This window comes from Leuresthes tenuis, unplaced genomic scaffold (genome assembly GCF_036924035.1).
Source record: "Leuresthes tenuis unplaced genomic scaffold, fLeuTen1.0.hap1 SCAF_15, whole genome shotgun sequence".
In the NCBI taxonomy this organism is placed as follows: Eukaryota; Metazoa; Chordata; class Actinopteri; order Atheriniformes; family Atherinopsidae; genus Leuresthes; species Leuresthes tenuis.
Window position 1 is genome coordinate 32,482,212 of NW_027325369.1, and position 23,822 is coordinate 32,506,033.

General features: G+C 43.9%; 4 protein-coding genes across 4 annotated transcripts; 2 read left to right on the forward strand and 2 right to left on the reverse strand.

Annotated features, from left to right (window-relative positions):
- Positions 1–441: 441 nt before the first annotated feature.
- Positions 442–2,971, reverse strand: LOC140270502 (gap junction beta-7 protein-like). Its single transcript, XM_072365671.1, has 3 exons — positions 2,779–2,971; positions 1,647–1,948; positions 442–1,559 (listed from the first exon to the last, which is right to left on the reverse strand). The coding sequence occupies exons 1-3, from the start codon at positions 2,947–2,949 to the stop codon at positions 1,217–1,219; spliced, it is 816 nt and encodes a 271-aa protein (XP_072221772.1). The 5' UTR covers positions 2,950–2,971; the 3' UTR covers positions 442–1,216.
- Positions 2,972–9,426: 6,455 nt separating this feature from the next.
- LOC140270625 (tripartite motif-containing protein 16-like) lies at positions 9,427–11,724 on the forward strand. Its single transcript, XM_072365824.1, has one exon. It carries the CDS (start codon positions 9,479–9,481, stop codon positions 11,237–11,239), a length of 1,761 nt encoding a protein of 586 aa, XP_072221925.1. The 5' UTR covers positions 9,427–9,478; the 3' UTR covers positions 11,240–11,724.
- A 3,930-nt stretch (positions 11,725–15,654) lies between these two features.
- LOC140270567 (tripartite motif-containing protein 16-like) lies at positions 15,655–17,960 on the reverse strand. The gene has a single exon (XM_072365750.1). It carries the CDS (start codon positions 17,906–17,908, stop codon positions 16,175–16,177), a length of 1,734 nt encoding a protein of 577 aa, XP_072221851.1. The 5' UTR covers positions 17,909–17,960; the 3' UTR covers positions 15,655–16,174.
- A 2,744-nt stretch (positions 17,961–20,704) lies between these two features.
- On the forward strand, positions 20,705–23,563 carry LOC140270594 (tripartite motif-containing protein 16-like). The gene is made up of 2 exons (XM_072365791.1): positions 20,705–22,571; positions 22,690–23,563. The coding sequence occupies exon 1, from the start codon at positions 20,757–20,759 to the stop codon at positions 22,452–22,454; it is 1,698 nt and encodes a 565-aa protein (XP_072221892.1). The 5' UTR covers positions 20,705–20,756; the 3' UTR covers positions 22,455–22,571; positions 22,690–23,563.
- The last annotated feature ends 259 nt before the right edge of the window (positions 23,564–23,822 follow it).

A 23,822-nucleotide genomic window follows, 5' to 3' on the forward strand; every position in this document is an offset into this window, starting at 1 on the left:
TCAGCTGGTTGGTTAAGGTTTCTCCCTCGTCTTCTCTGCTGAGCGGCTCGGTTCTGCCGGACAGAACAAACCGGGCTGGGCCCGGCTGGTTGTCCGCACATTTCTGCAATGATGCCAAACTGAAAGCCCATCGACTGAAGCAGCTTTTGTGAGGAAATACTGACGGACAGCAAGGCAGCTGCTCATTTAAAGAGCTGTAGAGACCAAATGCCCTCAGGCAGGTCAGGAGTAGTCTCTGCGGGACAGTCGGCATGTTTGCACGATGTTAGAATTATTATTGTGTAAAAAACATGTAAACGTTTCGTCCCACTGAAATTCAGACAGAACGGAGGTCAAAATCTTCCTTTAACTGGAGATCTGTCCAATTCATGCGAGACTCTGTGTCTGTTTGCCACCTGCCAGCTTGATTTGGTCTGATATGTAACAAGTAAACAGGAAAAAGCCTCAAACTGGACACCTGAACGGGGCATTTCAGTGGAGTCAGGCAAACTACGGTCAATAAATTACCCTGTGCTTGAATCCTGAGACAAAGACAGTCGAGTTTTGATCTATTTGATCGGTAACTGCAGCTTAACTTGTAAACATGCTCATAAAGCCTCTTTTTGGGCGATTTTGGGATTACTTTGCAAACCTTTTAAATGCACCAAAAGTTTAAAAAAAGCATAACATGACCTCTTTGAAGAGGTTTCTCCTGACATGATTCACCAGGAAATCAGCTCAAGTTGTGACACTCGAATTCCTTTTCCCGTTTCTGTCTTTTGTCCAACTTTAAAAGTTATTGGCTGACCAGAAATGTGGCTTTAGAGAAGCCGTGCAGGGTAAACGTGGGCCTCAGTGAGAACACGGCCCCAGCTTCAGACTGACAGTGTCAGAAGAAGAAGTAAAAATCCACTGGTTGCAGTCGTTATCTCAGATTAGTGGTTAATGGTGCTGCTAACATGCTAAAGATGTCAAAACACAATATTTACAACATGGTGGAACATTATATAACACATTACATCGTTGATTCGTGATCAGCATCGCCCCACAGACTCCACTCATGCTCTAAAAGACACGACCCGCATGTAGAAATGTGATATCTGATACCTTCAGTCCTCATAAGCAGCCGGCAGTGCCAGTCCTTCCAAAGCAGAATCATGAATCTTTCACGTTCTCTTGGATTACCGGCTTACGGCACACAGGAACGACCCATCATCACACAGCCGTGGTGTCTGTCCTACAGCAACGTACTCGCACACTTTTCTCTGATCTTCTCCCTCTTGTTTAGACTCATCTGGCTCTCGCTTAGAGTTGGATCAGTCCTCCGGTACTGGGACCTGGGAGGGGCAATGATGTTGAGCTCGTGCTGGTCGGCGAACATAACCCTCTCGTTTTCGTGCCGGATCTTTGACACTTTAACGATGCGTTTGCAGATGAGATAAATCATCTCGAGGATACACATGAAGATGCACACGGCGCTGGACACCACCATGAACAACATGAAGATCTTCTTCTCTGTTGGACGGCTGATGAAGCAGTCAACGGTGTTGGGGCAAGGCTCCAGCGAACACTTGGACAGCCTAACAGATCAGGAGAGGAGAGCAGGTTACTACTGCTGCAGAACACCTTTGTTTTCAGTTAAGATTCATTTAAGTTATGAGCATTACCTGGGCAGGTCGTATCCATGGTAGATCCGATACAGAATATAGAGAAACGATGTGTCGAATCCGGCTTTGAAGACCAAACTCAGCAGATAGGTCCACCACAGGCCGCCTCTCTTCTTGCCAGGATTGGCATACAGATGAGAGCCGTTGTGCAGCTCCACGTATTTCCTGTCCTTCCCCTCACGGTATTTAACGTGCGCCATCACCATTAAAGACGGGCAGGTTACAAAGATCAGCTGCAGCGCCCAGATACGGATGTGGGAGATGGGGAAGAAGTGGTCATAGCAGACGTTGGTACAGCCAGGCTGCAAACAAAGTCAAAGGGGTTTATGAGTTACAACTTTCTGGAGCTGCTAATTCCACAGCATTCATGCAAGAGAGAACATATACATGATTTTAAGGTTAAAAATGATAAATACAAAACAGTTTCAAAGGTGTTAATACTGCTTTAAAGAGAAACTTTCAGGAGAATGCCTTTAAGCGTGTTAAGCCTGCATTCTATCTAATGGCCAGCAGGGGGAGACATTTAAAAGTCTGTTAGCCTGAGAAAGTGAGATTTGTGAGCTTAGGAAACATTTTCCTCTCCGTTTTCAGGTCTTATTTAATAAAACTTGATGTTTACTGTGAAAATAAAGATCCCATTTGGAATAAAGTAGAGGGAGAACATGAATGGTCACATTTACTGCACCTGAATTGCAGTGATGACTAAATGGATCACAGTCACACCAACAGATGATGAGATTGTCTACCTTTGGTTATAGTCTTTGGTACATAAATAAAGCGACTGTGCTAGATTAGGTCTAATAACCATTTAATAATTAATTGTCATGGTTGCAACCCCAGGTTTTAAAATCAAGAACTCCAAAAACTAACACGGTGTCGGTACAATGACACATAAGTCACAAACCGACAGGTACCTTTTCTTATTTTATTCTAAAATGATGCCACCAGGATTGGTTTAGAGACTTTAAAAAGGTCCCCGCCTCACTTGTAAAATCAGCAGAATTGATTCACAAAGAGGAGTTAGTTTGCAGCCTAAGTTTGGTTAAAAGACTCTTAAAATGGAAGATTTATCAGTGAAACCATGAATGGTGTTCAGGAGGTTTATCTCTTTTCTCCTTTACCTGGATCTTACCTGCCGTGTATTGCACACAAAGTCTTTGCTCTCGTCTCCCCACACCCTCTGGGCTGCAACCACGAACACCAGCACGCGGAACACAAACACCATAGAAAGCCAGATCCTGCCGAATGCGGTGGAGTATTTATTAACTCCGCTCAGCAGACTCTCCAGTCCCGACCAGTTCATCCCTGCTGCCGCCGCCCGGGACACAGACGGGTTAAATAACTCTGGGTTTTACTTTCTTTGCTCTCTGCTGGAAGAAAAAGTCAAATTCAGACTTGTTGTGGCGAAGGACCAGCCACACCTTGCAGAGTTGCTGACGTGTATACGTGCACGAGCTTGCATGAGACATTCATAATAACGCCACAACAAACATCCCAAACGAAACTTGACATTTAGAAACATCAGTTTAATTTCATGACCACACGACTGACTGAAAGCCTGCGAAGCTCTGATCCTCATATGTTGTGATTCAGGCTCCTCGCGGCCCTCTGGGATGAATAAATCTTGATTATTATCATGATTATATGTAGTGGAGTCGCTATAAGGATAACAAAGATGTGCTGCTGCAGTGGATAGATATGTTTAACATTCAGTTATGAGGATTAGAAAAGGTCTGAGGTATGAGTTCAGAGGCCGATGCAACAGTTTGAGCATAGAAACAACATCCTGAAGTTATAATTCAGACAATTAAACTGAGAGCAAGTACAGTCCAAACTGTACTGTTTGAAGGAGTTTTGCACTCTTTATGCTGGTCTTCTCTTTGGAAAACTAGTGAGATGTTGCATATCTTAGGTTTGTGGTCTGTGCTCAGCGTTCTTCACTTCCTGAAATCTTGGATCGTGTCGGTGCTTCCTTTCTTAAAAGAACAATTCCGCTTTAAAGATTTTTAACCAGTGGGAAAATATACGTTATGAAAGAGAAAATAAGCTCGTCTGAAGCTGAGATGGTGAAACTTTAATGAGGCAAAGTGAACTTTAACAAATAAGAATATCTGCTTTGAAAAGGGATTATTATGTCCTAATAAATTGGTTTTATTTGAGTATAATTGAGTAAGTTACAGTGTTCTTGTACACATGCTGCACTGAGGACGGATGCAGTGAGACGGCGGTGGAGTATTTGTCTTTAAAGCTCACTCTGCTGCTGCTGAACGAGCAGAAGAAACACGGCCAGAGGTTCTGCCAAGCAGTCCAACGCAAACACAACTTCAGGCATAATCCTCCCGCTTTATGTCTGGTTCCTCAGCTGATGTAACCATGCAAATATGTTTCTCCCGTCAAGAAAAACGAGGCACGCAGTCAGTCTTGGGTAGTTTCTGCTCATAGTTTCCATCAGTGGACGGAAACACTTCATTTTTCTCCTTCAGCTTTCGTGCAACACAACAGCAGACATTAATACATCAAATCTGCTGCTTTATTCTGTCACTAAACGGAAAACATACGGCGCTAAACTTGCTGTAATCCAACATTTATCTTTATAAGCTCCATATTACCGATTAAGGGCTCGCTGCCGTGGGGTTTCAGAGGGAAAAGGAGGATCTATCGATGTCCAGTAAGAGAAGTCACAGCTTCTGATGTTGGGTTCACATCAGTGGAAAACAGGAAATAAAACCCCGATGGGCTGAGGAACATTCTCCTCGGGCCCGTGTGCTTTATCTCACAGCCAGTGTTTAGAAAAGAGTGAAATATTTGGGTTCCAGTGACTCAGCGCTGAGGACTTTGTGTGTTCTCTGCTTTTTCACCACTTCGCTGCTGACTTTCTTACCGACTTGCCCAGGACATCTGAGCTGGATGATGCATGGATGATTAATGTAAGAACTTGTCATAACTTGTCTTGGTATTTGCATCTTCCTTCAGCCACAACATTAAAACCACTGATGGGTCTCAGTCTTATAGCTCATATCAGGGTTGGATCTATCAGAATCATTTGGAAATGAGAAGCAAAAGCATCTGAGTGACTTTCTTCAGGCAAATCAGATTTATATCAGTATGATATCTGCACTGACATTTGCAGCTGATCAGATAAGATTCGATTTGAGGCATCGGCCTGTCAGTGTGACTCGCTTATAGGAACCGGCGGGGCAGATTTTACGTATTTCTGTCGCAGGTTTCAGTTTTAATAGTCTTCCTTCGCATGGATGAGTGTGTCACAGGGCTGAAAGATGAGTGTTACTTCACTTTGAAGGCATTGCTTGCTGTGAAAGGTTGTGAAAAGTTAAACTTTCCAAATGGACACCAGGTGCCGGCAGTCAAACTAATCTCAGGAGTAATTGTTGCCACATCCCCAAACAAGCTTTAAGCTTTAATTAAGCTTTAATGCTGTGCATCCTGACCCAAAATGCCTGCAAATACATCTCCTTCAAGAGAACAGAGTGTCTACATGGAGCGTCTCAAAGGTCATTTGGACCAGATTTTAAGGTGTTTCTTTTGCTGCTGGCCAAACTTTTCATGAACAGACAAAAAATGAGTGAACAAAGGCCAGATGACACTGAGAGAACTGGGTTGGGAATCTCCGAAAACAACAGGTCTGTTGGTTGTTCAATGGTTCAACCGATGAAAAGCTCATGAGAGACCAACCGGTGAGCCACCGGCCGGGTTATAGGTCAAAGGTTATAGGGAGTGGAGGCTCCATAAGAGCTACTGTGGCTCAAATGTCCAAAAACCTAAATGATGACGATGTAGATGTGAAACCTCTGATGTTTTTCCCTCCAAAACTCTTTTTTTTTCTTTAAAACCAAACTACAAACAATGAAGAAATCATTCAATATAAGTTTAGTTTGATTGTCTGGAGTAAAATGGATAAACCCGGCTTTTCCACCGTATAAATGGCCAACATGCAGGGAGGCTGCATCTGTAATCTCCCACCGGGTCTCACCGGGTCATACGGACACGCTGAACTGATCCCACTGACGTTAGCTGCTCTGTAGCAGCTGTTTGTGGCGGCCTTTAGCTTCTGGCAGTGGGCGACATCTCTCCCCCTGGGCTGGATGCTGAAATAAAGTTGCAAAAAGCTTGGAACAAACTGGGCTTGTTCCAGGTCTGACTCTGGGGAACCGAACCGGTTCCAAACAGCAGCGGAGACTGGGCCTTTCTTTAGGGAACAAACTTTTCTTTGGCTGCTTTTGCTGCCATCTTGTTGTTTGTGTCCCTGTGTTAAAGAGATAAAACCGATTTTCCTGAAGCACAAAGCTGAATTAACTGATAAAATTCGCTACGATACAGATATTCACTCAGAGGAATCCATAAAGTCCACAAGAATATCTTCAAACTGTTCCAAACCCATCTCAGCTTTCTCAGCCTGATGATAATAAGATCTGCAGCTTTAAGAACAGACTAGAAATAGATTTTATGTGTTTTAATTCGAATAACATGAATACGTGTGTCTGTGCTGGAGCTTTTTTAACTGAACCTGCTGAGGAACTGGCAGATTCAGCATGTTTTTATAAAGTAATTTGAGTCTCTGGCATCTGTTACCTGGCGGTCTTTTTCACCTGGACCGTTCACTCCAGATTCTGACCCTCTGGAGACGCTGGTGCATCCAAATCATGTGATTTAGCAGCAGGACGCCGCCTCGCTGAGTCTCAACTTGTGTTGAAAGTGTGGACTTCTAAGCAAATAGTGGTTTTTAAATTGTGTTGATAGGCCAAGTAAAAGCAGACGGATGATCAATGATTTATGTCACGTTTTGGTGCAGGAAGAAACGGTGAAAACAAGTTATTTTAAAGTGAATTCTCTGATTTTAACTATAAAAAAATCTAACTTTTTCCTCCTCGGAGGATGATTTTTTTGTGTGATTTTAGGTCCAATGTGTGTGAAAACAATATGTTGAAGTGAAAAAAGAACATTGCTGAAAACAATCCCGCCAATCAAGGCCGAGTGAACAGTTTTTAAGGTGAAATATAAATATAAAGGCTCGTCTGAAGCGAACATGTGTGCAAGTTGCTGTAAATCAAGTTGCTGTTACAATATTTAACAGTATGCACCTTGCACACATGTATAACTTCTGTTTTGCACACTGCTGTAAAAGGGGAACTCCGGTGTTTTTAAACCTTATTTCTGGCATGAAATACGTTCATCTGCTCACTGAGAACAGTTTGGTGAAAGTCGGCGTCCTTCGGAAGATATTTAGATAACTGGAGATCCATATAACGGAGTGAACGGGGCTTTGCCAGAACCCGTTCACTCCGTTATATGGATCTAAATATCTTCCGAAAGACACCGTATTTCATGCCAGAAATCAGGTCTAGGTTTAAAAATATCGGAGTTCCCCTTTAATATATTCAGAGCAGGTAACACCTTCGTTGCTCTGTCAGTCGTGAATATTCTTTGTGACTTAATCGTCTTCCCATAAATTTAAACTGTATGTTCCGACTGTGAACGCTGAGCTCCACCGTTTAACCTCTGTGTGCCTGTATGTGGTGGAGATGAAAAACAGGTCCCAGCCTGCAGGACTGGAGGCATCTGCTGCTGTTGTCTTGGTGCTTGACTTCAGTTGTGTTGTAAAGTCCACAATGTGCAGCTGTTTCTGTGGCTCCAGGATCTAAATCTGCTAAAATTTAAGGTGAAAGTGGAAAGTTTTCTGTCTTTGTGATTAATCTCCAGCTGACGACTGGATTTCTTTTTCGCTCCACTCGAGTCTTTTCTGAGTGTTAGTCATAGAAAAAGGAAATGTTTCTTCTGTCATGTTTTCCTATGGACTCTCTGTGGTTTCCTCATCTGTCTTTAATGGTTCTGTGGAAACATTTAAGCAACTCCAGCTACAGTTTCTGTGTTTGCCCCCCAGGCCTGAATGAAATCAATTAAAACCAAGGCGATCTGAGCCTTACCTGGTGCCGAAACGTCAGTCAAACGCCCAAAATGTCGACAAAGCTTCACGGGAAAGCAGAGAGGCTGAATGCAGCAAAGAGAAAAACTCCTCCGGTCTCTTCTTGTTTCTGCCTCCTCGCCCTTTCCTCAGAAATCCTGCCAAACCAGATTCAGCAGCTGCTGCGTCATGAACGCACACAAAGGTGAAAACAAAGGCTTCGCATGTCCTGTCTTGCAAGGAGAGTCAGTTACATTTGAAGAGAGAAACCTAACTCCTCATAAATAGATAAAGAAACGGACACACATGCTGCTGTGAGCACGAGGAGAGAACATCCATCCCAGCTAAGAGGAATTCCTGTGGGTGTGTTTGTGTGCAGCAGAGGAGTTCCAGAGAAGAGGGCCACACCCTGAATGTCTGGCTTTAAGAGAGTTAAAACATGTGTTCTCAGTTCAGCTGAACTAACTGCGTCAGTAACTTTTATTTGGAACTTCTTAAAAGCTGAATGTTGTAGCGGTTTAAGTCACAGCAGAGATACTTTCTGTTTAAATGACCTGAAAGCATCCAGTGAATCTGTCTGGATGACCAGAATAAGACTGATGTTGATCCATAAATGTCACTTTTCTGTTCAGTGGCTGCTGACCTCATCAGAAGGGTAGAGTTGAGCATTTGTTAAAGGGGAACTCCGGTATTTTTAAACCTGGACCTTATTTCTGGCATGAAATGCGTTCATCTGCTCACTGAGAACAGTTTGGTGAAAGTCGGCGTCCTTCTGAAGATATTTAGATAACTGGAGATCCATATAACGGAGTGAACGGGGCTTAGAGGATGCAGCCTCTAAATAAGGCATTATCTGTCTTTATTTCACCAATACTTTAAGAAGAATGAATGAATGAACGTGTGCTATAGCTCTGTTAGCTCATAGCTGCTGTTATGTGGCTACTTGCAGCTATAGGAGAGCTAACGGAGGGATTTCTACACAGGCACTCTACTGGGACCACTTCATCCACACGCCCCCCTGCAGCACAGTTTATTCACTCCGTGCTCTGTGACAGTCGGCTAACTTCACACAGAGTTTGCTGCTGATAGTTTTGTGCAACATGGCAGGATATTTATCAGATTTTGACAACGTTAACGACAACTTTGAGTAAGAATTTATTGAGTAATAAAAAACAGAAAATGTAATTATAAGTTACTGCTCCGACATGATTAAGTGTCTCACTCTCTGCAGACTGCTTATAACTCTTCATACCTGTCTGAGCTTTCCTTGCAAGGATACAAATACAAAGAAATGATTTTTCTCCTGTTTATTTCACTCTCAACGTTAATTTCTCCCAAATAGATGCAGTTCATTTTAAACAGGCCTGTTATCTCTGTCCAATCACTCCTCTTCCTGAAATGGACTGAACTCTGATAACCTCCCTGTTCCTCCTGCTCTCAAACACAGCAGCTCCACTCTGTCCACCCTTCCCTTGTTCCCTCCCCTTCAGTTTCCTTGTTCCCTCCCCTTCAGTTTCCTTGTTCCCTCCCCTTCAGTTTCCTTGTTCCCTCCCCTTCAGTTTCCTTGTTCCCTCCCCTTCAGTTTCCTTGTTCCCTCCCCTTCAGTTTCCTTGTTCCCTCCCCTTCAGTTTCCTTGTTCCCTCCCCTTCAGTTTCCTTGTTCCCTCCCCTTCAGTTTCCTTGTTCCCTCCCCTTCAGTTTCCTTGTTCCCTCCCCTTCAGTTTCCTTGTTCCCTCCCCTTCAGTTTCCTTGTTCCCTCCCCTTCAGTTTCCTTGTTCCCTCCCCTTCAGTTTCCTTGTTCCCTCCCCTTCAGTTTCCTTGTTCCCTCCCCTTCAGTTTCCTTGTTCCCTCCCCTTCAGAGCTCAGAGTAGTTTCAGCTTTGAGGAAGTGAAACTCACTCAGTCGCTGTTGAAATGGCGCAGAAAGGAGATCAGCTGGAAGGAGAAATTCTCCAGTGTTCAATCTGTTTGGATCTGCTGAAGGATCCGGTGACTATTCCCTGTGGACACAGCTACTGCTTCCACTGTATTAAAGGCTTCTGGGATGGAGAGGATCACAAGGGAATCCACAGCTGCCCTCAGTGCAGGCAGACATTCACACCGAGGCCTGTCCTGGTGAAAAGCACCATGTTAGCTGCTTTAGTGGAGCAGCTGAAGAAGACTGGACTCCAAGCTGCTCCTGCTGATCACTGCTATGCTGGACCTGAAGATGTGGCCTGTGATTTCTGCTCTGGAAGAAAACTGAAAGCCATCAAGTCCTGTTTATTCTGCCCAGCCTCTTACTGTGAGAAACACCTTCAGCCTCATTATGATGTGGCTCCATTAAAGAAACACAAGCTGGTGGAGCCCTCCAAGAACCTCCAGGAGAACATCTGCTCTCTTCACGATGAGGTGATGAAGATGTTCTGCCGCACTGATCAGAAGTCTATCTGTTATCTCTGCTCTGTGGAGGAACATAAAGGCCACGACACAGTGTCAGCTGCAGCAGAAAGGACTGAGAGGCAGAGAGAGCTGGAGGGGAGTCGGCAGCAAATCCAGCAGAGAGTCCAGGACCGAGAGAAAGATGTGAAGCTGCTTCAGCAGGAGGTGGAGGCCATCAATCAGTCTGCTGATAAAACAGTGGAGCACAGTGAGAAGATCTTCACTGAGCTGATCCGTCTCCTCCAGAAAAGAAGCTCTGAGGTGAAGCAGCAGATCAGATCCCAGCAGGAAACTGAAGTGAGTCGAGTCAAAGAGCTTCAGGAGAAGCTGGAGCAGGAGATCACTGAGCTGAAGAGGAAAGATGCTGAGCTGCAGCAGCTCTCAGACACAGAGGATCACACCCAGTTTCTACAGAACTGCCCCTCAGTGTCAGCACTCAGGGAGTCTACACCCTCATCCAGCATCAAGATCCGTCCTCTGAGGCACTTTGAGGCTGTGACAGCAGCTGTGTCAGAGCTCAGAGAGAAACTACAGGACATCCTGAGAGAGGAATGGACCAACATCTCACTGAGAGTCTCTGAGGTGGATGTTTTACTGCAGGAACCTGAACCAGAACCAGAACCAGAACCTGAATCAGAACCTGAACCAGAACCTGAACCAGAACCTGAACCTGAACCAGAACCAGAACCTGAATCTGAACCAAAGAGCAGAGCTGACTTCTTAAAATATTCATGTGAAATCACACTGGATCCAAACACAGCACACAGACAGCTGTTACTGTCAGAGGGGAACAGAAAAGTGACAGTAATGGATCAACTTCAGTCTTATTCTGATCATCCAGACAGATTCACTGGATATTCTCAGGTCCTGAGCAGAGAGAGTCTGACTGGACGTAGTTACTGGGAGGTGGAGATGAGAGTGGAAGGAACAGTTCGTGTAGCAGTCGCATACAAGAACATCAGCAGAGCAGGAAGTGGGAGTGAATGTTTATTTGGATGTAATAACAAATCTTGGGCGTTAAGATGTGACCAAAACAGTTATTCATTTTGGTACAACAACAAGAAAACCTCCATCTCAGGTCCTGTATCCTCCAGAGTCGGAGTGTACCTGGATCACAGAGCAGGTATTCTGTCCTTCTACAGCGTCTCTGGAACCATGACTCTCCTCCACAGAGTCCAGACCACATTCACTCAGCCGCTCTGTGCTGGACTTCGGATTCTTGTTTCAGGAACAAGTTGCAAATTTGTCGACTGAAAAACGAAGCAGCTGAAGGTGCAGTGAGCTTTAATCTGTGATTTTTCATTTTGATTCATGTCCAAACTGCTCAGAGATTTTCAGGTAATCAGTGATTTGTTGACGTTGTTCTGCTGACGTTTCAGTTTCTTTGGTTGGAAATCTCAATATTCTCGACTAAAACCGAAGGTTCTGATATTTCTTTATGTTCTGCTTTTTACAGCCAAGATTTTCAGTTCAGTTTCATGTTTGAAGACATTCTGTCGAGTCCAGACAACAAATGTCTGGATTCAAGGTGACGACATGATTTAAATTCATCTGGTGAAGGGAAACGTCTGAATGTGGACGTGATGCTGGTGTTTAGCTCTGCTGCTTGTTGTAAAGTTTGAATGCAGACGTGATTCAAACTTCTATCACTTATTCAGATAATTGATTAAAATGATGATGCAGTCAGTGTTGTTCTGTCTTCAGCTCTTTCTGACTGTTGGGGGAGTTTCAAGCTGCTAAAGGAGGCTTAAAGAGTCACTGAGGTCAGCTGTGGTAGATCCTCCTTCTTTGTTTCACAGCTTTATTTAAAAGCTCCTCGCTTACAGAGAACAAAATGCTGCATCTCAGGAGGATAAAGCACAAGAAATAGATGTTGTATTCGTCAGAGCAAATCCAGACTATCTGAGATACATGTGAACATGTTAGAATTCACTGAATTAGAATTCAGCTTCTTAAAATCAGGTTAATGCATCCAGATGATGAGGCTGAGGATCAGATCACTCCTGCACGTTTACACTCAGCATTTGTTCTGTTGAACTGCTCTTAACTGACCTGAACACAGCTTTAGCTGCTCTATTGTAAACTGTGACTGTTAAAATATACTCGATTGTTGCTTCTCCTTTTTCCTTGTAAGTCACTTTGGATTAAAACTTCTGCTAAATGCATAAATGTGAATGTAAACTAGACTTAAATAAGTCTGGGAGCTCCGTGAATGCTCCAAAGTTCCATCTTTTTTACATATTTTTCCTTTAAAAAAAGAGGAAAAAGGAATAAAAAGCATGAGTTTATATTAATCCTGCTGAATTCCCAATAAAGCTTTTCTCATTCACGTATTTGTCTGTTCCTTTTGTCACAAACTGGGGCTGAAAATCAGCCCATTGAGTGTCAGCTGACTTAAAGCATTTCCAGACTGTCGCTCTAATAAAATCCTGATTTAAAAACCCATCTGACAAAATCCCCGTTCAGGTAACTTAAAAACTGATCGTCCACAGAGTCTGCATCAGACAGACTTCAATCATTAACAGGACTCTCCTCCCATCTGTGCTGCTGACACCAGGACAGAGGTCAAACTGGGACGCGCTACTGATCCTCCCGCCCTTCCCGTGGGTCCATTAGGTCGCTGTTGTCTGTGAATTGTGAACCTGTTTGACCAACATATCATAAACCAACATGAATGGAGGTGTGGAGAGAAAAGTTGAAGCTGTGCATATGTAACGGAGTAAATAGTTATTATTCCACTTGCTTTTATTATTGTGATTTTGGAAGTTACTGCATACTGTGGTTTGTTGGCTCTTGGGCGTCTCCTCCTTAATGCTGACGTGGTTACGTCATCAGCTGCACCTGATGGACGTCAGTATTGGGACGGATGCGTCCGAGATAAATCGGCTCCTTTTTAGCAGTCTGTCTGTGGGAGTTATGTTTAAGTTCCTTCATTAAGCATTTCCATCCCCCTGCAGTATGTGTGAATTAACCGTGCCCGACCAGCAGGAGAGAATAAACCAGTCTCAAAAGCATTCCTGAAACACACCGCAGGGTACCAGCAGAGAAAGACACAACTGAACCTGCCAGTACCGAGGACTGACGTGGTTAAACATATTCTGCTCCTTGCTCATCTTCTTGAAAAGCTGTTCCTGCAGTGTTGCGCCACCATTTTCTCAGTAGCGACACCAACTCAATCTGTGCAGGAGCGGTCAGAGAGGGGCAAGTTTCACCATCATCACCATCACTCACACAGGAGCTGACGGGGAAGGGAACTCGGTGAGAACAACGTTTTTATTCGCCTGCTCTGGTGAAGTTATTCTTATTAATATTGGTTTCTTGGGTGTGAAGTGCACTTGTTGAGAGAATGGCCGCAGCAGCCTCATTAAGGCCCTCAAAACACCAAATATTCCTCATAATGTCACCAACGAGCTAAAGACGAACAAGGCAGGTTAATATTTGAGTGTGTTGTTGGTTTTTGGTGCGTTTACGGCCAACAGTAACCATTCAGGCTCCATAATAAACCGCCTGTTTGTGGAATAACTCTTCGTCATCCATGTATATATATATGTACAAAACACTTTGTAAGACATAGGTTCCGTCTCAGTAAACGCTGTGACTTCGTGTTAAGGGTCTAAGACTTGTTATTAAAGAACAACCAATATCTACAGCATCCTCTGAAAGCAATGATCGAGTAACAGGCTCCAGCTAATAACTGTCCTTAGATAATGAGCCGTTGACCACCGTTGGCCTCCACAAACAGCGGCAGCAGTCGTGGCAGCTCAGGCTGCCATTAGATGTGCCATTTTTTAGCTGCTGCTGCCACGATTTGAGCTCGGCCCGTAAAGTGAACACTGCGCTTGAGGGACAGTTAAACGCACTTGCGCGTTGGAACCGGAGCTGCGCTGGAGCCATCCGGACACCAAGCGGTGGACATCTGGACTTCAGACGGTCAAATGCCGGCCAACGCACCATTTGGGTATGTGGTTCAGCGCATTAGTGGTTCAAGAACATTTAAAAATGATAAATTTAACCACAAGTGAAGGCAGTCGCTCGGTACGGATGAATGTTTCAAATGTTTAAAGATTTCAGTTCATTAAACATGTTTCATTCCTTTTCTTTTCTAAGAGTTGGGTTAAAAAGTAATCCACTTCTGACTGGAAGCACCTTTTGAAACAGTCTTTAAAACTCTGCACATGTTCGGCTGAAGGTGAAACAGCAGATGGCAGCAACGACTTCAACATCCAGTCGCCGTGTGCCTCAAACTCCTGATATGAGCAGGTCGGCGTCCACAAACCTTCAAATGGACTTTGTTACCGGATACAAATGAAATGTGGAATGTAACGCACTGTTTAACGATCTGAAAACTTGTGCAGGAACTCAGGACATTAAAAATGTTGGACTTGATGCTTAAAATTGGACACAAACTTTGAAAATGTGGTTATTTCTTCACAGATTACTTCTAGAAAAACATACACACGCACAGATGCACCGTGTTTCTTTAACGTCTTTACTGCCGTTATTTAAAGATGTAATCGGGACATCTTTGGCCATGAAACTGGGTCTAATTGCACATTTTCCAAATGTAACTGCTCTAAAGTTACTTAACTTTTGTAATCTGATTACATTATCTCAGTCACAAGCAATGTGTATTAATTCCACCTTAATTATTCGTATTTACGCATGGTGTCCATCTGCACATCTGAATTTTTCCTCTGTAAATACTTAACACCAGTGTTGGTGTGTTTAACTTGTTTGTCTTGCATTTGTCCAACAACACCCCCCCCCTCCCCTCCCCCACCAAAACAGCCTTTGTTGCACCCGGTTTCCCCCTTTTTATCACATCACTGCAGGAATCAAACGCTAAAACATCCTTCCACTCTGAAGCGCTGATGCTGCGTTCAGGGAACCTGGGAAAGATGGAGGACAAGAGTTTCCAGGTCAGAGTATCTAAATAATCTCAGTGTTTGTGCGGAATGTGATGTGTGAAAACATGGCTTTATTTAATAAAAGGTGAATATAGTTAAATTAATGAAATTCAGTGACTAGACTTGATCCAAACAACACATTTAAATGTTTGAGTTCTTAACTTGTAAAATCTGTCAGTCAGCAGTTGAGCAGCAACAAAGAAACTTCTCAGTAAACAACACAAATCTGCATCAAACAGCAGTTATTGTGTCTCAATAATTAAAATGAGACGGAACGAGTTGTTGTTTAGCAAAAAAAAAAGATTTTAGGAAACAAACTCACATAAAAAAATTAAAGTTTAGCAACAAAAAAATAATTGGGGAAAGACGTTTACATTTAAAAAAAAAAACGCGTGCCGACACAAAACTAAAAGTGGCAAAACACAGAAAGCGAAAACCAAATTAACAGAAGCCGGAAAGGGAATGTCCTAAAGGCCGGACGTGACGTCACGGTGACCCAAACTTGTAGTACAAACAACTGAATTTGTAGTCCTGCTTCACGTGGAAAGTCAGCGGTGATTTTTGATGGCAAGAACTCCGCTGAATGTGTTTTTTTCTTAAGTTTATGATAACTGAACAATGTGTTTTTTTTGTGGAGTAAATTTCAGCCAGTTTACACTATTTTGTTCTTAATAGTGCCATCAAACAGCAGTTATTGTGTCTCGATGCTTAAAATGAGACGGAACGAGTTGCTTCTTTCAGACTGAGAGACCACACCTCAGATATTAGACACAAGAAGTTTTAATCACGTCTGAATTCAAACTTTACAATCAATAAAGCCTCATTGTGAAGCCAAAGAGAAAAACAGTGAAGATGACAGCATCACTCAGAAGTAACTTCATATCTGAAGCAACACATTAAATCATCTAAAGTCCAGAATGATACAAAAATCAGCTTCTTTGAATCAGAACTCAGCAAAACATTTTCCAGATAAGAAGGTAAAATAATTTTTTCCTGTATTTCCATCTTGTGTTTTAGATTTTCTTCACTGTATGACGACACAAACACAATCACTGCTGTGAAAGGCAACAAGTGACAAAAAAAACACCTTTTTTCTGTGATTAAATTGTTTTGGTAAAGACGGCTGAAAGAAACCGAACCATCAACAGAACTACAAATCAAAGTGCTGTTGAATCACAGTTTGAATGACAGCTGGTCTCTCTGCATTTTACAGATAAAACAATAATGAGCTCAAGACTAAAGCTATTAAAGAAGTGCTGACTGCAGCTTGAGTTTCCTTTTTCTATTTGATTCTACAGAACGCACCACTTCCAAACCATATATAAATCCTAATTCCAGCATAGAGCGGCTGAGTGAATGTGGTCTGGACTCTGTGGAGGAGAGTCATGGTTCCAGAGACGCTGTAGAAGGACAGAATACCTGCTCTGTGATCCAGGTACACTCCGACTCTGGAGGATACAGGACCTGAGATGGAGGTTTGGATGTTGTTGTACCAAAATGAATAACCGTTTTGGTCACACTCTAATGCCCAAGATTTGTCATTAGAACCAAATAAACATTCATTCCCATCTCCTGCTCTGCTGATGTTCTTGTATGCGACTGCTACAGCAACTCCTTTCCCTCTCCACTCCACCTCCCAGTAACTACGTCCAGTCAGACTCTCTCTGCTCAGGACCTGAGAATATCCAGTGAATCTGTCTGGATGATCAGAATAAGACTGAAGTTGATCCATTCTTGTCACTTTTCTGTTCCCCTCTGACAGTAACAGACGTCTGTTTGCTGTGTTTGGATCCAGTTTGATTTCACATGAATATTTTAAGAAGTCAGCTCTGCTCTCTGGTTCAGATTCAGGTTCTGGTTCAGGTTCAGGTTCTGGTTCAGGTTCTGGTTCTGGTTCTGGTTCTGGTTCTGACAGTAAAACATCCACCTCAGAGACTCTCAGTGAGATGTTGGTCCATTCCTCCCTCAGGATGTCCTGCAGTTTCTCTCTGAGCTCTGACACAGCTGCTGTCACAGCCTCAAAGTGCCTCAGAGGACGGATCTTGATGCTGGATGAGGGTGTAGACTCCCTGAGTGCTGACACTGAGGGGCAGTTCTGTAGAAACTGGGTGTGATCCTCTGTGTCTGAGAGCTGCTGCAGCTCAGCATCTTTCCTCTGCAGCTCAGTGATCTCCTGCTCCAGCTTCTCCTGAAGCTCTTTGACTCGACTCACTTCAGTTTCCTGCTGGGATCTGATCTGCTGCTTCACCTCAGAGCTTCTTTTCTGGAGGAGACGGATCAGCTCAGTGAAGATCTTCTCACTGTGCTCCACTGTTTTATCAGCAGACTGATTGATGGCCTCCACCTCCTGCTGAAGCAGCTTCACATCTTCCTCTCGGTCCTGGACTCTCTGCTGGATTTGTTGCCGACTCCCCTCCAGCTCTCTCTGCCTCTCAGTCCTTTCTGCTGCAGCTGACACTGTGTCGTGGCCTTTATGTTCCTCCACAGAGCAGAGAAAACAGATAGACTTCTGATCAGAGCGGCAGAACATCTTCATCACCTCATCGTGAAGAGAGCAGATGTTCTCCTGGAGGTTCTTGGAGGGCTCCACCAGCTTGTGTTTCTTTAATGGAGCCACATCATAATGAGGCTGAAGGTGTTTCTCACAGTAAGAGGCCAGACAGACTAAACAGGACTTGATGGCTTTCAGTTTTCTTCCAGAGCAGAAATCACAGGCCACATCTTCAGGTCCAGCATAGCAGTGATCAGCAGGAGCAGCTTGGAGTCCAGTCTTCTTCAGCTGCTCCACTAAAGCAGCTAACATGGTGTTTTTCACCAGGACAGGCCTCGGTATGAATGTCTGCCTGCACTGAGGGCAGCTGTGGATTCCCTTCTGATCCTCTCCATCCCAGAAGCCTTTAATACAGTGGAAGCAGTAGCTGTGTCCACAGGGAATAGTCACCGGATCCTTCAGTACATCCAAACAGATTGAACACTGGAGAATTTCTCCTTCCAGCTGATCTCCTTTCTGCGCCATTTCAACAGCGACTGAGTGAGTTTCACTTCCTCAAAGCTGAAACTACTCTGAGCTCTGAAGGGGAGGGAACAAGGGAACTGAAGGGGAGGGAACAAGGAAACTGAAGGGGAGGGAACAAGGGAAGATGTGGGCAGGGTGGAGCTGCTGTGTTTGAGAGCAGGAGGAACAGGGAGGTTATCAGAGTTCAATCCATTTAAATCCATCTAGGACTACTAATCAGTCCTAGACCCAAGATTAGTTTTTGCTCTTTTGAATCTCTGATTCTCAGTTTTTCCCAAAGTGGAAATCACAAAAACCTCTTGTGTTTGTTGTTGTGTATCGTCCACCTGGCCCTTATTCTGAGTTTCTGTCTGAATTCTCAGAGTTTTTATCCCAGTTAGTGCTGAGTACAGATGAAGTCATTGTAGTGGGTGACTTTAATATTCATGTAGATGTTGAAAATGACAGCCTAAATATTAACTTTAATTCTATATTAGTCTCTATTGGATTTTCTTAGCGTTCACAGACCTACTCACTGCCTTAATCACATTTATGGTATTGAGAGTGAACAGTTAACAGTATTTCCTCATAACCTTATCTTATCTGAACATTTTCTGATGAACTTTGAGTTTACATTACGTGAAGGTGTCTATCAGATAATGCTGTAAACAGATTTAAAGAGTTAATTCCTTCATTAGTTTCTTCACTGCCATGTGCAGATCTGACAGAGGACGGCTGCCTAAACTTTACTCCACTCACTTGTTGGCAGTGGTGTTTCTCTCATTTAGAAGAGTCTCAATTAGTCTGGAAAGATAGTTTAATAACATATAAGAAAGCCCTTCGTAAAGCTAGAACTGCTTATTATTCATTATTGATAGAAGAGAATAAGAACAATCCCAGGTTTCTCTTCAGTGCTGTAGCCAGGCTGAAAAAGAGTCCGAGCTCTGTTGAGCCATGTATTCCTTTAACTGTCAGCAGTGATGATTTCATGAGATTATTTACCAGTAAGATAGTTTCTATCAGAGAGAAGATTGATGGAATCCTTCCCATTATTATCACTGATGTATCATCAAGTGCAGCAGCTTTAGAAGTATCTGTAGAACCTGATTTGTATTTAGACAGCTTCTGCCCAGTTGATCTTTCTGAGCTAACAACAGCAATAGTCTCTTCTAAACCATCAACTTGTATTTTAGACCCAATCCCAACCAGACTGTTCAATGAGGTTTTCCCCTTAATCAATACTTCCATATTGGATTTGATCAATCTGTCTTTGTTGACAGGATATGTGCTTCATTGGTAACTTTCACCAGTGCTGTTTCTGTGCTATGATGCACTCTGAATCCTGACTGAAACTCTTCAAACAGATTATTTCTGTATTGCCAACTCCCCAGAACCTAAAACTCTGGGTAAATGGAGACCCGCTGTGTTCGTTATGTTCAGGTACTGCAACTCTAAGGCATATTTTGTCAGGCTTTAAGGTTAGTCTGTCACAAGGCCGGTATACGTGGCGACATAACCAAGTATTAAGAATCTTAGCTGCAGGTATTGAAGATAAACAAAGGCAGGTGAATTTAAGAGGGTCTAAGGTGAAGAGAATGGCAATTCAGTTTGTTCAAGTGGGGGACAAAGTTAATAAGATAATAAGGAGGCAAGGCAGCTTAGAGGATGCTTGTGATTGGGAGATGCAGGTAGATTTAGGAGGAAACCTTGTTGTTCCCCAGGAAATAGCCTCTACAAATCTAAGGCCTGATATAGTCTTGTGGTGTAGGGGTAGAATGAATCTATTTCATATAGCCGACTGTTCCTTGGGAGGACTCAGTAGTAGAAGCATATGAAAGGAAAAAGCTTCGGTATGTGGAGTTGGGAGCAGAAGCACAGCAGCGAGCAGTGGCGGGTGGCCGATAGGGGGCGCTGTGGCTCTGCCCCACCAGCTGTTGAGAGGAAAAAGTAAACAGCATTTTTAAAAAAAATCAATGTCCATCCATCCATCATCTGCTGCTTCTCCGGGGGTCGGGTCTTGGGGGCAGCAGCTTTAACAGAGAAACCCAGACCTCCCTGTCCCCGGCCACTTCCTCCAGCTCTGCCGGGGGACCCTGAGGCGTTCCCAGGCCAGCCGAGAGACATAGTCTCTCCTGTGTGTCCTGGGTCTTCCCCGGGGTCTCCTCCCAGTGGGACGGGCCCAGAACACCTCCCCAGGGAGGCGTCCAGGAGGCATCCTAACCAGATGCCACCTCATCTGACTCCTCTTAATGCAGAGGAGCAGCGGTTCTATGTCTGGACTTTTGTTTCAGAAACCACATGAAGAAAGTTCCACCTAAAGACGACATGTTGTTCTGCTCGTACCTCAGAGTATAAACAGGACCTGCTTTGTTAGTTTGAGGTCTTACTTCTGATGCATGCGAGCTGTAGGACCCTGTGCACACAGTATTAAAGAATATTCTCCACTAAAGACTCCTGCTTCCAGCCTCATTGATTCCAGCCTCATATATTTTGACTCTTTGTTCTGATGAGAACAGAACGGCTGCCCAGGAAACCCTCCTTACAGTATCTCTCTCCAACCACTTATGCTCCTGAAATGGACTGAACTCTGATAACCTCCCTGTTCCTCCTGCTCTCAAACACAGCAGCTCCACTCTGTCCACCCTCCCCTTCAGTTTCCTTGTTCCCTCCCCTTCAGTTCCCTTGTTCCCTCCCCTTCAGTTTCCTTGTTCCCTCCCCTTCAGTTTCCTTGTTCCCTCCCCTTCAGTTTCCTTGTTCCCTCCCCTTCAGTTCCCCTGTTCCCTCCCCTTCAGTTTCCTTGTTCCCTCCCCTTCAGAGCTCAGAGTAGTTTCAGCTTTGAGGAAGTGAAACTCACTCAGTCGCTGTTGAAATGGCGCAGAAAGGAGATCAGCTGGAAGGAGAAATTCTCCAGTGTTCAATCTGTTTGGATCTGCTGAAGGATCCGGTGACTATTCCCTGTGGACACAGCTACTGCTTCCACTGTATTAAAGGCTTCTGGGATGGAGAGGATCAGAAGGGAATCCACAGCTGCCCTCAGTGCAGGCAGACATTCACACCGAGGCCTGTCCTGGTGAAAAGCACCATGTTAGCTGCTTTAGTGGAGCAGCTGAAGAAGACTGGACTCCAAGCTGCTCCTGCTGATCACTGCTATGCTGGACCTGAAGATGTGGCCTGTGATTTCTGCTCTGGAAGAAAACTGAAAGCCATCAAGTCCTGTTTATTCTGCCCAGCCTCTTACTGTGAGAAACACCTTCAGCCTCATTATGATGTGGCTCCATTAAAGAAACACAAGCTGGTGGAGCCCTCCAAGAACCTCCAGGAGAACATCTGCTCTCTTCATGATGAGGTGATGAAGATGTTCTGCCGCTCTGATCAGAAGTCTATCTGTTTTCTCTGCTCTGTGGAGGAACATAAAGGCCACGACACAGTGTCAGCTGCAGCAGAAAGGACTGAGAGGCAGAGAGAGCTGGAGGGGAGTCGGCAGCAAATCCAGCAGAGAGTCCAGGACCGAGAGAAAGATGTGAAGCTGCTTCAGCAGGAGGTGGAGGCCATCAAACAGTCTGCTGATAAAACAGTGGAGCACAGTGAGAAGATCTTCACTGAGCTGATCCGTCTCCTCCAGAAAAGAAGCTCTGAGGTGAAGCAGCAGATCAGATCCCAGCAGGAAACTGAAGTGAGTCGAGTCAAAGAGCTTCAGGAGAAGCTGGAGCAGGAGATCACTGAGCTGCAGAGGAAAGATGCTGAGCTGCAGCAGCTCTCACACACAGAGGATCACATCCAGTTTCTACAGAACTGCCCCTCAGTGTCAGCACTCAGGGAGTCTACACCCTCATCCAGCATTAAGATCCGTCCTCTGAGGCACTTTGAGGCTGTGACAGCAGCTGTGTCAGAGCTCAGAGAGAAACTACAGGACCTCCTGAGAGAGGAATGGACCAACATCTCCCTGAGAGTCACTGAGGTGGATGTTTTACTGTCAGAACCAGAACCAGAACCAGAACCTGAACCAGAACCAGAACCAGAGAGCAGAGCTGACTTCTTAAAATATTCATCTAAAATCAAACTGGATCCAAACACAGCAAACAGACGTCTGTTACTGTCAGAGGGGAACAGAAAAGTGACAAGAATGGATCAACTTCAGTCTTATTCTGATCATCCAGACAGATTCACTGAATATTCTCAGGTCCTGAGCAGAGAGAGTCTGACTGGACGTAGTTACTGGGAGGTGGAGATGAGAGGGAAAGGAGTTGATGTAGCAGTCGCATACAAGAACATCAGCAGAGCAGGAGATGGGAATGAATGTTTATTTGGTTCTAATGACAAATCTTGGGCATTAGAGTGTGACCAAAACAGTTATTCATTTTGGTACAACAACAAGAAAACCTCCATCTCAGGTCCTGTATCCGCCAGAGTCGGAGTGTACCTGGATCACAGAGCAGGTATTCTGTCCTTCTACAGCGTCTCTGGAGCCATGACTCTCCTCCACAGAGTCCAGACCACATTCACTCAGCCGCTCTGTGCTGGACTTCGGATTTTTGTTTCAGGAACAAGTTGCAAATTTGTCGACTGAAAAACGAAGCAGCTGAAGGTGCAGTGAGCTTTAATCTGTGATTTTTCATTTTGATTCATTCTGTGACTCATTTAGTCCCATCGTGGCTTCATGTCCAAACTGCTCAGAGATTTTCAGGTAATCAGTGATTTGTTGACGTTGTTCTGCTGACGTTTCAGTTTCTTTGGTTGGAAATCTCAATATTCTCGACTAAAACCGAAGGTTCTGATATTTCTTTATGTTCTGCTTTTTACAGCCAAGATTTTCAGTTCAGTTTCATGTTTGAAGACATTCTGTCGAGTCCAGACACTCAGGTGACAGCAAATGTCTGGATTCAAGGTGACGACATGATTTAAATTCATCTGGTGAAGGGAAACGTCTGAATGTGGACGTGATGCTGGTGTTTAGCTCTGCTGCTTGTTGTAAAGTTTGAATGCAGACGTGATTCAAACTTCTATCACTTATTCAGATAATTGATTAAAATGATGATGCAGTCAGTGTTGTTCTGTCTTCAGCTCTTTCTGACTGTTGGGGGAGTTTCAAGCTGCTAAAGGAGGATTCACACTTAAAGAGTCACTGAGGTCAGCTGTGGTAGATCCTCCTTCTTTGTTTCACAGCTTTATTTAAAAGCTCCTCGCTTACAGAGAACAAAATGCTGCATCTCAGGAGGATAAAGCACAAGAAATAGATGTTGTATTAGTCAGAGCAAATCCAGACTATCTGAGATACATGTGAACATGTTAGAATTCACTGAATTAGAATTCAGCTTCTTAAAATCAGGTTAATGCATCCAGATGATGAGGCTGAGGATCAGATCACTCCTGCACGTTTACACTCAGCATTTGTTCTGTTGAACTGCTCTTAACTGACCTGAACACAGCTTTAGCTGCTCTATTGTAAACTGTGACTGTTAAAATATACTCGATTGTTGCTTCTCCTTTTTCCTTGTAAGTCACTTTGGATTAAAACTTCTGCTAAATGCATAAATGTGAATGTAAACTAGACTTAAATAAGTCTGGGAGCTCCGTGCATGCTCCAAAGTTCCATCTTTTTTACATATTTTTCCTTTAAAAAAAGAGGAAAAAGGAATAAAAAGCATGAGTTTATATTAATCCTGCTGAATTCCCAATAAAGCTTTTCTCATTCACGTATTTGTCTGTTCCTTTTGTCACAAACTGGGGCTGAAAATCAGCCCATTAAGTGTCAGCTGACTTAAAGCATTTCCAGACTGTCGCTCTAATAAAATCCTGATTTAAAAACCCATCTGACAAAATCCCCGTTCAGGTAACTTAAAGACTGATCGTCCACAGAGTCTGCATCAGACAGACTTCAATCATTAACAGGACTCTCCTCCCATCTGTGCTGCTGACACCAGGACAGAGGTCAAAC

What these genes read in the sequence shown, in the direction of transcription:
- LOC140270502 (XM_072365671.1), bottom strand. Translation starts at nt 2,949, where the DNA reads ATGAACTGGTCGGGACTGGAGAGTCTGCTGAGCGGAGTTAATAAATAC. An exon ending in TTGTGTGCAATACACGGCAG is followed by an intron (nt 1,949 to 2,778) that starts GTAAGATCCAGG and finishes CTTTGTTTGCAG; the next exon opens with CCTGGCTGTACCAACGTCTG. An exon ending in CATGGATACGACCTGCCCAG is followed by an intron (nt 1,560 to 1,646) that starts GTAATGCTCATA and finishes CTGATCTGTTAG; the next exon opens with GCTGTCCAAGTGTTCGCTGG.
- LOC140270625 (XM_072365824.1), top strand. Translation starts at nt 9,479, where the DNA reads ATGGCGCAGAAAGGAGATCAGCTGGAAGGAGAAATTCTCCAGTGTTCA.
- LOC140270567 (XM_072365750.1), bottom strand. Translation starts at nt 17,908, where the DNA reads ATGGCGCAGAAAGGAGATCAGCTGGAAGGAGAAATTCTCCAGTGTTCA.
- LOC140270594 (XM_072365791.1), top strand. Translation starts at nt 20,757, where the DNA reads ATGGCGCAGAAAGGAGATCAGCTGGAAGGAGAAATTCTCCAGTGTTCA.